At 41.1% G+C, this 11,958-nt stretch overlaps 1 protein-coding gene across 6 annotated transcripts in view; it reads left to right on the top strand.

The window, feature by feature from the left end:
* Positions 1-797: 797 nt before the first annotated feature.
* Positions 798-11,958, top strand: part of ep400 (E1A binding protein p400) — a 28,495-nt gene continuing 17,334 nt past the window's right edge. For 5 of the 6 annotated variants that reach the window (XM_067604591.1, XM_067604582.1, XM_067604574.1 and 2 more), the window contains exons 1-19: positions 798-978; positions 2,766-4,120; positions 4,233-4,340; positions 4,462-4,546; positions 6,611-6,999; positions 7,108-7,395; positions 7,923-8,108; positions 8,240-8,380; positions 8,473-8,551; positions 8,731-8,768; positions 8,855-8,912; positions 9,022-9,111; positions 9,556-9,669; positions 9,761-9,951; positions 10,039-10,216; positions 10,329-10,465; positions 10,589-10,758; positions 11,004-11,178; positions 11,311-11,447. In XM_067604591.1, coding sequence (XP_067460692.1) covers positions 2,801-4,120; positions 4,233-4,340; positions 4,462-4,546; positions 6,611-6,999; positions 7,108-7,395; positions 7,923-8,108; positions 8,240-8,380; positions 8,473-8,551; positions 8,731-8,768; positions 8,855-8,912; positions 9,022-9,111; positions 9,556-9,669; positions 9,761-9,951; positions 10,039-10,216; positions 10,329-10,465; positions 10,589-10,758; positions 11,004-11,178; positions 11,311-11,447 — 3,884 coding nt within the window. In that variant the 5' untranslated portion in view covers positions 798-978; positions 2,766-2,800. The remainder of the gene's footprint in view (positions 979-2,765; positions 4,121-4,232; positions 4,341-4,461; positions 4,547-6,610; positions 7,000-7,107; positions 7,396-7,922; positions 8,109-8,239; positions 8,381-8,472; positions 8,552-8,730; positions 8,769-8,854; positions 8,913-9,021; positions 9,112-9,555; positions 9,670-9,760; positions 9,952-10,038; positions 10,217-10,328; positions 10,466-10,588; positions 10,759-11,003; positions 11,179-11,310; positions 11,448-11,958) is intronic. The other variant, XM_067604597.1, reaches the window with a different exon arrangement.

Raw genomic sequence — 11,958 nt, 5'->3', positions numbered from 1 at the left:
AAAAGTAAAAGTAGGAATCTAAGATATAAAATAGTGCAGAAGTTAAAACATAGTAATAAAATAGAATACAATACATTGGTAAGAATATAATACTGTGGTAGCAGGTGTACAGTAACGATAAACTGTAATGTAGACAGGTTGTTCACTAATGTATATGCATAATGAGAACTGGTAAGGACAATTAAGAACAAGATGTAAACAGGTAACAGGATGTAGACAGTAGTATCAGCTGTGCTCTTGCTTGGTTGGAACAAAAACCTGTAGACTCTTTGCAGATACCACTGATTAGCTAACCCTAGCTGGGCAGCACACAGGGTTGCCAGGTCTGTGTGACAAAACCAGCACAATGGCCAATCAAAACCAGCCCAAAAACCAGCCCAATACTCAAACTCAAAATATGCCACTGCCAAACCATATACACTGCTTTTAAAGTCCAACAGCATTGCTATCATTACCAAATGTATTGTAATATCTACAAAGTAATACTATTGTGGCAGTTTAGAAAGTTTAATGACTGTTGCTGGAGGCCAGCAACAATCTCTTAGGCTAACGAAGACCTCTGGTTGGTTACATTAGGATCTGAGTATTTCTTCCACTGCTGATTTCCAAAAGATTGTATTTAGTTTCTAAGAACGTAATACAAAGAAATTATGCTTTTTGACAAAAAAATAATGATGGTTTACTCATATATCAGGCGGGTAACAACATACATAATTATTAAAATTCATTAAATAACCCATTTTAGCTTACGTCATCTATTCACTGTATTACCGCTTCCTGAAAACCGAACGACATCCGGGTTACACAAAAGGTTGCCGCGGTCGCCATGTTGCTGAATGAAATTAGCTCCAAAACATTGAATAGCCGGTAGCAATATCGATATTTTATTTTTTCGCCGAATAGCATTTGTTACAGCATCTGTCTCATTGTAAATATGACTTAGGATTTATGAAACAACTACAGAAGCCCCCGTTCCCTGTAAGTAACACCAGTGAGGTGATAAAATGTAACATTATTCATTCGTTGGGAGATGGCCTGCTAGCAATAACAAGCTAACATCGTACCATTCGCTAGCACGCGTCCCGTAGCAAGGGTTGTTGTAAATATTGAAATTTCACGGGCAGCATCATTGCATATATAACAGTTTAATGTTTACAATCTACTCTCAGTATATTGTGTTGTAGCTCTTTGCTCATACCTAATTACACCGACAAAAAGTGTCAATGCCTAATTGTAATGCTACTAGCTAGTTAGCGTTAGCTGACGTTACGCCCCGGAGCGATACTGGAAGTGGGAGCTGAAGTTAACGTCGTAACAAACAATGAAAATGTAAACCGATGTCAGAAAATACTGTTTTTTACAAGCCATTTTGGTTGTAAATATGATGCAATCGGTACTGTGTTAAAACCAGTAGTCTACAACATACCCGTGAATTTCTCGACGCTGTAATTTACTGTAATATGCATATAACATATAACGCTTATAGTATCACCATGACCATCATCGGTATATCACCTTTGTTTCAAATGCAGATTTGCAGGCTTTGGTTGATTCACAGCGTTAAACTAGATCAACACCATTATTTCCATTACAGAAGAATCTTTATCTATAATATCGTTGATTTTTATTGCTTTTGTCTGGCGTCCGCTGAAGATTAGACACAAATGAGTTGTAGCTATAATACGTCAAAGATGTATTATGGAAGCCACAAATTATATAACAGCAAGGTGTATATTCTGGGCGTTAAGGTAACGGTCGTTACCTTTTTGTCACCATTAACAGACCACCTCTATACTTAATAAAGACATTTTAACATGCGTGATGTGCTAGCTGTCAAGAGTGAAGTGTACTGTCCAGCAGCTGCTCTGTATATTTTTCGATCACTTAATGTTAATGTGTTTGTCTGTGTGGGTATTTTAAACGTCACAATTGGATATTTATACAAGTTAGAATAAGGACTGGGCAATATTGAGAAAATTCTGTCTTTATGTATGTATGTATATATGTTTTATGTCAAGACATTAATATACAGTACGACATATTGCTTAACCAATCAAGAAATAGTTAGGTAAAGTAGGTAGGTGTAGGTAAAGTAAACAAACATGAATATATTTTTTTTAGGTTTATCCAGTAAATTATAGACCAATAAAAACATTGTTGCAAAATCATATAAAGATAATTCAGTATTGCCATAAAGTATAACCACTCTGATGTTCAGCATATCTGACAGTGGCCTAATACACCCAGAGATACTGAAAGGATAGATAACCTGAGTATAAATGGTGTGACAAAATCTCTGATGGTTGACAAATTTATGTAAGCTTAAGGTATATACATATCGTATCGATATCTGACTCCAGTTCAGTGGCTCTTGATGTATTTACACACAACACAACAATCTTCAGAAAGATATACAAGGAATGTCTTTAAACGGGTGAAACTGTTTTTGTGAACTGTAAACAGGATATAAATAGTGCAAAGAAGTGAAGAATGCACAGAGTGCTGAGATAAATATTGATTTTTTTTTTTTTTTTTTAAAGTGACGTTACTTTATATATATGTAGTAGGTGGTTATGTATTATAGACTATATATAGTATTTATAGACTGTTCAAGTATACAGTAATGAATGGAATGTATTGCACATTTTATATTTTAAACTAAAATAAATATATATAATTTGTAGGTGTAGTGGGTATTGTAGTGTTACATGGATAAGAGTTCCTCTTTTATTAAATTGTTGTGCTCTGCTGTGCCTTTTTCACAGATTATTGTGTTTAGACATAGTAACAGTGTCACGCAATGCACCATGGAAGTGGATCACAGAATATGCAACGACAACTCCAGAGATCCAAGTCTGTCAGTGGGTCTGAAGCAGAGGAGCAGCAGCAACCCACCATGGCAGTTACACAGCAGCAAGCTACAGTTAACCATCCTCAATCACCTGTGACTACATTTTCTTCTGCTGCCAGCCCTTCTGCCCCCCAGTCGCCCAATTATCAGATAATCATGAGTCGTAGCCCAGTCACTGGACAGAACATGAACATCACTTTACAAAATGTGGGACAGATTGTGCCTGGCAACCAGATCACCCTAACCCCACTCCCCCTCCAGAACCCAGCATCTCCCGGCTTCCAGCATACTACACCTCAGTGGAGGTTTGAGCATGCTCCATCTTCCTACATCCAGGTCACCTCACCTGTGCCCCAACCCATGCAGCCCCAAAGTCCCACCCAACACAGTCCAGTCCCTCTGCAAGGTGTGACAAGGCCAGGAGCCCCTGCGACAGCATTGGGTGTCTGTGGACAGAGTCCAACACGATTTGTTGAAGCCGGTATGCTAGTGCGGCAAATCAGTTTAAGCAGTCCACCGGGAAGTGGCCATTTTGTTTACCAGGACGGGACAGCGTTGGCCCAGATTGCCCCTGCCACACCTGGCCAGGTACAGCTGGCCTCTCCAGGAGCACCAGGCTCTGTGAGAGAACGCCGGCTGTCTCAGCCTCACTCACAGACTGGAGGCACCATTCACCACCTCGGACCTCAAAGTCCTGTGGCCCCCGGGACTGCTCTGCCCACTCTGGGAAGCCCAGGTCACATCACCACTTCCAACCTACCTCCACAGATAAGCAGCATCATTCAAGGACAGCTTGCGCGCCCTATGATATTTGAGAAGACACCACAGAGTGTGGTTGCTGGAGTAGGAACCACAGCCACAGCATCCTTTAGTATACCCTCCTCCATTCCACCATCTAGCCCATCCCTCACCAGTTCATCCCAAGGGACCCCCAATAATCCTCTTGCACCCACCAGCATGGTAGTGGGAACTATGAAAAAACAGGTTCCCAAGAAGTTAGAGGAAATTGCTCCTTCTACTCCAGAGATAGCTCTGCTAAGGAAACAATGCTTGGAGCACAATACCAAGAAGATGGAGAGCCTGAAGGAGGTGTTCAAAGAATATCTGATTGAGCTGTTCTTTCTCCAGCACCTGCAAGGGAACATGATGGACTACTTAGCCTTTAAGAAGAAACCCTGTGTTCCCTTGTACACTTACTTGAGACAGAACGACTTGGACCTTGAAGATGAAGAGGAAGAAGAAGAACAATCTGAGGTCATTAATGATGAGGTATTACATTGGCTGGCTCTGTGAGTTCATGTTGGAATTTTAAAATTAGAGCGTTTCACATTCACTTCATTCAATGAATATTGTGCTTCTTTCAAATCTGTGCTTCTTTCAGGTGAAGGTTGTCACTGGAAAGGATGGTCAAGCTGTGACACCAGTTGCCATAGCAACACAGCTTCCTCCCAATGTTTCTGCAGCTTTCTCTTCCCAGCAGCAATTTCAGGTAATAGAGGCAACACTTTTCTACTTATTACAGTTAACTGTTTGTAGTTATTTCTTAAATTCTATTGGGAATCTTTGTAAAGAGGAAATATCTTACTAATTCCTTGAGGTTGTTTTTGCAGGGACATCAAGGGACTGCTGCTGGCACCATTGCCAACCCCGGAGACATGGATGCCTTTAAGAGGCAACAGGCCATGGTGCAAGCAGGTAGGGCAAGGATCGTAGACACCTGTGTCTCTTTTGTTGCTTTGTTTCCTCCCCGTTTGCTTTGTTTTCTGTTTGTTTTCTTTTCTCCCTCTAATTGCTTCTGCTTTTAGATATTTGGCATCCCCTACTTGCGCTCTGTGTTGAAGTCTTAACCCGAGGAAGGAGAGGTGACCTGCAAGGTCTTCAGAAGGTCATTGCTCTATGCCGAGTGCTTTTTTTTGCGTTATGAGGGTATTGTGTGTTTTAAATCCCAGATCAGGCTAAGAGGTCCCGGATTGACGTTGGTCGCCATGGGCTGATTTTCCAGCATCCTGGTGTAGCTCCTTTAGGATCACCTGGCGTTCCACTCCAGCAGCTTATGCCAACTGCGCAAGGTAGGAGTGCTACTACCAGGCCGCTCTGTGTTCTGTTCGATGCTGCTGGACGTGTCCCCTTCCTCATACTAAGGAGATTTTAAAAACTGAATCACAACATTCATCTTCTACAAACAAACTCCAAGCAGCATCAACAAACAGATCTTCATCCATCTGCTGGATTTTCCAGCAGTCCACAGGAAGTTCAGGCTTAGTTCTACCAGCACCAGCTCTCTCTGTCAGGATAAATGGGGAAGAAGACAATTCAAGTCTGAAGAAGAGTAGCCACTCAATGGGAAGATGCCATGTCTTATTATTTTCCTTTTTTGTTTTAACTATTGGTCACCCGTCGTTATCCATCTCTTCTTTTCTGAAGTTTGTTCCTGTTAGTCGTCTTTATTTGGACAGACCTTCCCGTGCTGATGGATTTTCATCTAATGTGGAGGTGGATCACAGAAAGTGGGAACCCTGTGGGAATAAATTCACTTTCCAGTGGGTTTTGCTTGTTTTCCCATTTTATGAATCCACATGTCATGCGTCCTTTTGGTTTCCCATTGTCATTCCTTCAAGTCTTTCCCTCACTGGTTGTCCGTCCTTGCATCATCAACAGGGATTCAGAAATCATCAATCGTAAATTCATACGTCACATCTTCAAGAGTGTATTTATTTATCTCATGTTCACATTTTGTTGATTTCCTTCCATGTTATTTCATGGCATTTTGTTCTGACTTGGCTTCTTTCCCTCAGTCTAAGTAGGAGGGGAATCATGTGGAGGAGTTGTGTTCACGGCACAGGTTTTTGCGATTGTGGTGGTGTGGGTGTGTCAGGGCCAGGTGTTGATGGCGTCTAGGCAAGGTGGTGTGACGTTCAGGGAGGTAAGGCAGGCGCTGCTTTAGTGTGCACAGCTCCGCTCAGGCCTGCTGTCTGCAAGACCCCATGTGTGTCCTTTTGCTCTCACCTCTGTGCTTTGTTGCTCTGTGAGGCATTCAGATGCCTTGATTACCGCTAAAATGACATCGCTTCATGCATGCCAAACATATGGTGTTTTTGTGTGTGTCCGCTCTGAATTTTTATTTACCCTTTCCTCTCCCTGTCTCTTTATTTTCAGAAGTTCTTCTTTTTTCATTTTCCTTTGAAACATTTCTATTTTTACTCTCTAAAACCTCTCTTATTGCATGTATAATTTTTGATGTTTTTAACCACATTCTCTCAACATTTGAAATGCAATGTTTTGGTTTTGCATTAATCAAAGTAGTATTTTATTTGAGAGACATGTAGATGACCACATTGATTTCATTTCTTCTGTAATCATTTTGCCGTATGAGTTTCATTAGTTTCCGCTCTGATCATCAGGAAGTAGTACACTACTGTTGATTCATAAAGTACATGTAGTTCATTAAGGCTGAGGAGCTCTAATAGCTGAAACTCATCATTTACAATTTAAAAGTACCATTTAATTATTTACTTATTAGCTTCAAAATATGTAACTAGTTGCAAGGGTGCTCTCAAATGTATATTAAGGGAAAGCTACCAAACACCTAATGGCAATTTTAAAATCTTAAAAATCTAGCAAGAGCACAAAAGACATTTCTACACTTTATCACTCCACTTTACATGACAATATTGACAACCTGATTTTTACCCTCTTTCCTTGTGTTGCTTTTTATACCACCCCTTTGTTTGTCCTATAATTTGGTTACTATGTGTACAGGCGGGATGCCGCCTACTCCCCAAGCGGTCCAGATTGCAGGACAGAAGCAGAACCAGCAACAATACGACCCATCCAAAGGACCTCCAGTCCAGAATGCAGCCAGCCTGCACACCCCTCCCCCCCAGCTGCCTGGCAGGTTGCCCCAAGGTGCCCTCCCTATGGCAGGCCTGCCCATGACACTCTCTCAGCAGGCTCAGTTAGTGGAGAGTACAGCCCAGCCAGGTGGTCAGCTCCAGATGAAGGTGCAGACAGGTGGGCCTGTTCTGGCCACAGTAAACCCCCACACACAGCTCCAGGCCCAACTCCAGCAGCAGATGCAGCCTGGTCTTCATCTTCAGTTGCAGCCTCAGCAGCAACAATCCCAGGCCATGCTACAGTCAGGACAAGCGGTTAGTCTACGTCTACCTGACACCACCTAAACATAGTATGCATTTATATTTGTACTTAAATGGTGACACCTCAAAATGTCCTATTAAGATGAGTTTCCTTCTCGGCAGACGGTGGCCCTTGCTCGCCCTGGGACAGAGTCAAACCAACCAGTTCAAAGGATTATGACCAACTCAATATCCTTGACCTCCATGTCTCCTGCTCCCAACTCTGTTCCAACCCCCCATACTACAAGTCCTCTTCGTCCTCTTGGCTCCAACATCAACCCAAGCACCCAGTCCAAACTGACTGGAACCAATGGTGTCTCTGCAGTCAAAATTGGTGGGTTTGGTCAAAGTGCAACCATGCAGTCCTCGCAGGAGGGTTCTCAAGATAAGCAAGTTGAGCAAGCTAAACTGGTGAGTTCGTGCACATCCAGTTTGCAAATGTTTATTTGGATAAATAATTAAACAATCTAGCGTTGAATAGATTGAATGCCTTGAAATATCTTAAATACACTTATGTGTTGCTTTTGAGTCTTCACTAGTGGCTGCAAATAGTCATGTATTCCTTTCTTGATGAAAGCAAAGATGAAAACTTCTGCTTAGTTTCTTATGAGATTTGATGAGTAAAAAGAATTGATTCCTTTTTAGTATGAAGACATAAGGTTATTGTGAATTTCTAATAACTGCTATTTTTATTCTTTATATGTGCTGCTTTTGTGCATTGTCTTATAACTGAGTGTGCTCATTGAGTAAGGCTTTAATTTTGGGTTTCAACACATATTTGATTGGAGCAATTGAAACAAGGATGAATAGGTCAAGAATGTTTTTTTTTTTTTTTATTGTAAAGCCCCTTGAGGCAAAATTGTGATATTGGGCTTTACAAATAAAAATGACTTGATTTGATTTCTTTTTTGATGTCACATGCTGTGTTTAATCCCCAGGAGAGTCAAGTGCATCAACGCATCTCTGAGCTGAGAAAGGAGGGCCAGTGGTCAGCCAGTAGGCTTCCCAAGCTTGTGGAAGCCTCGCGTCCAAAGTCCCACTGGGATTACCTTCTGGAGGAGATGCAGTGGATGGCAGCTGACTTTGCCCAGGAGAGGAGGTGGAAAGAGGCTGCTGCCAAGAAGGTACAGCAGGGGTGAACCTATTCAGAGAGAGATTAATGTGAAGTGACACATTGGCACAACAGAAAGGAGGAGTCACTACAGAAGTTGATATTTTTTTGAAAGCCAAACTGTCTCGTGTGTCTCTGCTACAGCTTGTTCGCACATGTGCCCGCTACCATCAAGAGCAGAAGAAAAGTGAAGAGAGGTCAAAGAAAGAACGGGAAATTCATCTTCGTCACATTGCCAGCACAATTGCCCGAGAGGTGGAGTTCTTCTGGTCTAACATTGAGCAGGTATGGTTTTTTTATTAAGTATAGAACCTTATCATGTTTTTTAAATGAATAATTGTGTATTTACCAATCTAAATTATTTTTTTTTCTGTCAGGTTGTGGAAATTAAACTTCATTTTGAAATTTATGAAAAGAGGCTCAAAGCCCTCAGCTTACAAAAAGCCTCAGCCAAAGGTACGTCCCATTTAATATCAGATTTGTTCTATATCACAAGCTTTTACTTTGCTATCCATTGGGCTCAGTTTAAATCTAAACCATGCCAGTCTATTTCACCTGTTTTAAACATACTTCATAAATGCTGATATTTTTGTTTGCTTGTTAAGTGTACTGAACTAAAGCTACTTCTGTTACAGTACCTGGTCAGTCAACAGGAGAGAAAGCTGATAAAGAGGTAGGTGCTGCACTTAAACACTAATGTATGACAAAGCAAAAGCACATATTGCATGATGCTTACATGTATTTCTAATTTATTTTTAGGAAGTGGCCACTTCAACTAGAAAAAGAAAATCAAGTTCATCTTTGGCTGATAAAGATGGTATGTGTTAAAAAAAAAAAAAAGCCTTTATAGCAGTTGGTGCAGTGCAGTTGCCTTGGCCTTGCAAAACCATTTACAACTGTTCATTATTTGACTGCCAATTTTTTAGTCCCAGATGAAGAGAGCACCATAGAGGAACAGGAGGCCGTGGAAGGGGTAGCAGACCACAAAGCAGAGTTGGTTGACCTCGCCAAAGATGGTAATTACTCACTTTACTTTTCTGTCTATGCATATGTGGAGAAGCAGGATTAAGAAATTAGTCTACTCCTAAAATCCCATTTGTATGATATTCCCTTGTACACAACATAAAATATATTCAGGTCATCAGTAAACAAGGTGGTGGTATCCATTTTTTCATAACCTGACATTACACTGGGGTTCACAACTATAGCTATTTTCTGCTGTGCTCAACAATGAATAAATTAAACACACATTTGGAATTTATGCAATGAAGGATTCTTGGACAGTATCTTCAATTTTATCACAATTTTATTTTCTAAACAAATTATAAATTGATAAAAATTATTAAACCCTTTTTTCAATTTTTGCCACTTAGTCTAATATACCATGCAAGTACCAGAATGACTTGTGTCCTTATGTCTGTGTTTCTAATTAAAATGCTTTTGTTTCGTTTGACTCTTAGCTGAGATGCCTCTGGATGCTTTGATGAAACAATATGCTGGCGCCTACGTTGACAGCTTTGAGTGGCCTCAGCCTAGTCCTCATAGTGATGAGAATGACATGGAAGAGACTGAAGGTGAAATAGTCATGATCACCCTTACACCTGTTTTGTCAGCTGATGGTTATGAATACCCTGCCTCTAAAATAGTTGATACTCTATTATCCAGGTATGGAGTGTCCTGCGAGCAGTCCACCTGAGGCAGTGCTGATTGACTCCCTGCTCAGTGTGGACCAGTACCGTGCTGCGGACAAGGCCTCTTCCAGTGACTCTGATGGGAACCCCGCCAGAGACATAGCTGAAGTTGCTGCTGCCACAGAGCTAATACTGCCCAAGGGCAGCTTCAGGACCACTTCCTCCGTAAGATGCACTCAAATTCACACACAAGACATATAAAAGAACAAGATGCCTATTATTATATTTTAACTTTATCTTTTATTTTATTAGACCCGCAGCCCAGCTCCCTTTCTACTGCATGGCTCACTGCGAGAATATCAGCAAATTGGTGTGGACTGGTTGGTGAACCTTTACAAGAAACACCTCAATGGTATCCTCGCTGACGAGACTGGCCTCGGCAAGACCGTACAGACTGTGGCTTACATGGCCCACTTAGCTGGCCAAGAGGGTATGCCTCTGTTGGAAGATAGTAATAACATAATTGTTAAATATTCAAGGTGTTTGTTAATCCAATTTGTATAACAGAGTGTAATAAACACATCACCTGTTTTTGTCCACAGGCATCTGGGGACCCCACCTTATTGTGGTAAGGACGTGCAAGTTGCTAAATTGGGAGGTGGAGTTCAAGCGCTGGTGTCCTGGCCTAAAGATCCTCCTGTACCTGGGCAACAAAAGGGAGCGCAGATCTCAGAGAATGGTAGGTTTTTGCTGTATTTTAAAAAAAAAAAAACACACACACATATTGATAATACAACTCCATAAAAAAGACCTAAAAAAAGCTGTAAATGCGATAACATATTATCTGATCACTGATCTACAGTGGTGGGGAGAAGCCAACAGCTTCCATGTCTGTGTGACATCCTACAAGCTCCTGATGAAGGACCAGAGCCATTTTCTGAGGCGAAGGTGGAGGCACCTGGTCCTGGACGAAGTGCAGCTCATCAAAAACATGACTGAAAAACACTGGGAAACAATCTTTGCTCTTAAAAGGTGGGCTGGGATGTAATTTCACAGTTTTTCAGGCTTGTGTATATCATCCCCATTCATCTGCTACATGGCTTTTGGGTCTGACTGGTGCATATGCAACAGTAGTTTTGGTCCAATTATTTCACTGATGAGATCATTTCTCTGTCAGTGATTTTTTTCTCTCTCTATGAAAGCACTTCATATTCTGTTAGATACTTATAAGAAGGCTCTGTTGACTCAGTAACTGAGGTATTTTGTGCATCTTCCAGTGAGCAGAGGATCCTCCTCATCAACACTCCTCTACAGAACACCCTAAAAGAGCTGTGGACCATGATCCACTTCCTTATGCCAGGAATCACCAGGCCTTATTCTGACTTCCCTGTTAAGGCAGGCACAGACCAGAACCAGGACTACTGCCACAAATTGGTCATCCGGCTGCACAGGGTGGGTATAGCGCCTGCAAATGCTTGTACTGATTCAACTGTGCTGCATTAAAAATCAAAACATGATTAATTCAGCTAACCTTTAAGCCATAAATGCAGATTACATATCAAACCCTCTTAATCTTTACTGTAGATGATCCAGCCTTTCATTCTGAGGCGCTCCAAAAGGGATGTGGAGAAACAACTGCCCAAGAAGTACGAGCACATCCTGAAGTGCCGCCTCTCCAGCAGACAGAAGAGCCTTTATGAGGATATCCTTACTCAACCAGGGTGAGATTTGCTCCACACAAGAGACGGGACTTTCAAGACATACCACACACAGGATTCATACATTATCAGTCATAGAATAGGAAATGTACAAACTGATAACTGGACAGCAAATAAAACGAACTCCCAACCCTTTTTAACTTTGAATGCATTTATTGTTGACATATTATGATCACAATTTTTTCCCCTCAGATAATTACCCATAAAATTTTCCCTTAAATGAAAACCAGAAACATACCAAAGCCGTAGGTTTCTTTTTGAAGTTAGTGACATTTTGATTAGGTTTTTAACCGGGAATCTTGCTCAGACTCCACAGCCATAAGAAATATAGATTTGCAACACCTAATGAACTAAATAAATCACCGCACATACAAATTGCCTGCAATTAAAGTAGGCACACATTTGTGATTTATTAACTCTCTTTGTGCCACAGTAAAGCTTTCTGAAGTTGAATGCAATATATTCAGTTATACTGTAAAATATGTAGGTCTCTCCACTAAAAATAATTAAAGAA

The sequence above is a fragment of the Thunnus thynnus genome, chromosome 2, assembly GCF_963924715.1.
Source record: "Thunnus thynnus chromosome 2, fThuThy2.1, whole genome shotgun sequence".
In the NCBI taxonomy this organism is placed as follows: Eukaryota; Metazoa; Chordata; class Actinopteri; order Scombriformes; family Scombridae; genus Thunnus; species Thunnus thynnus.
Note: the sequence above shows the minus strand (reverse complement) of the source record. Positions and strands in the feature narration are given on the sequence as shown.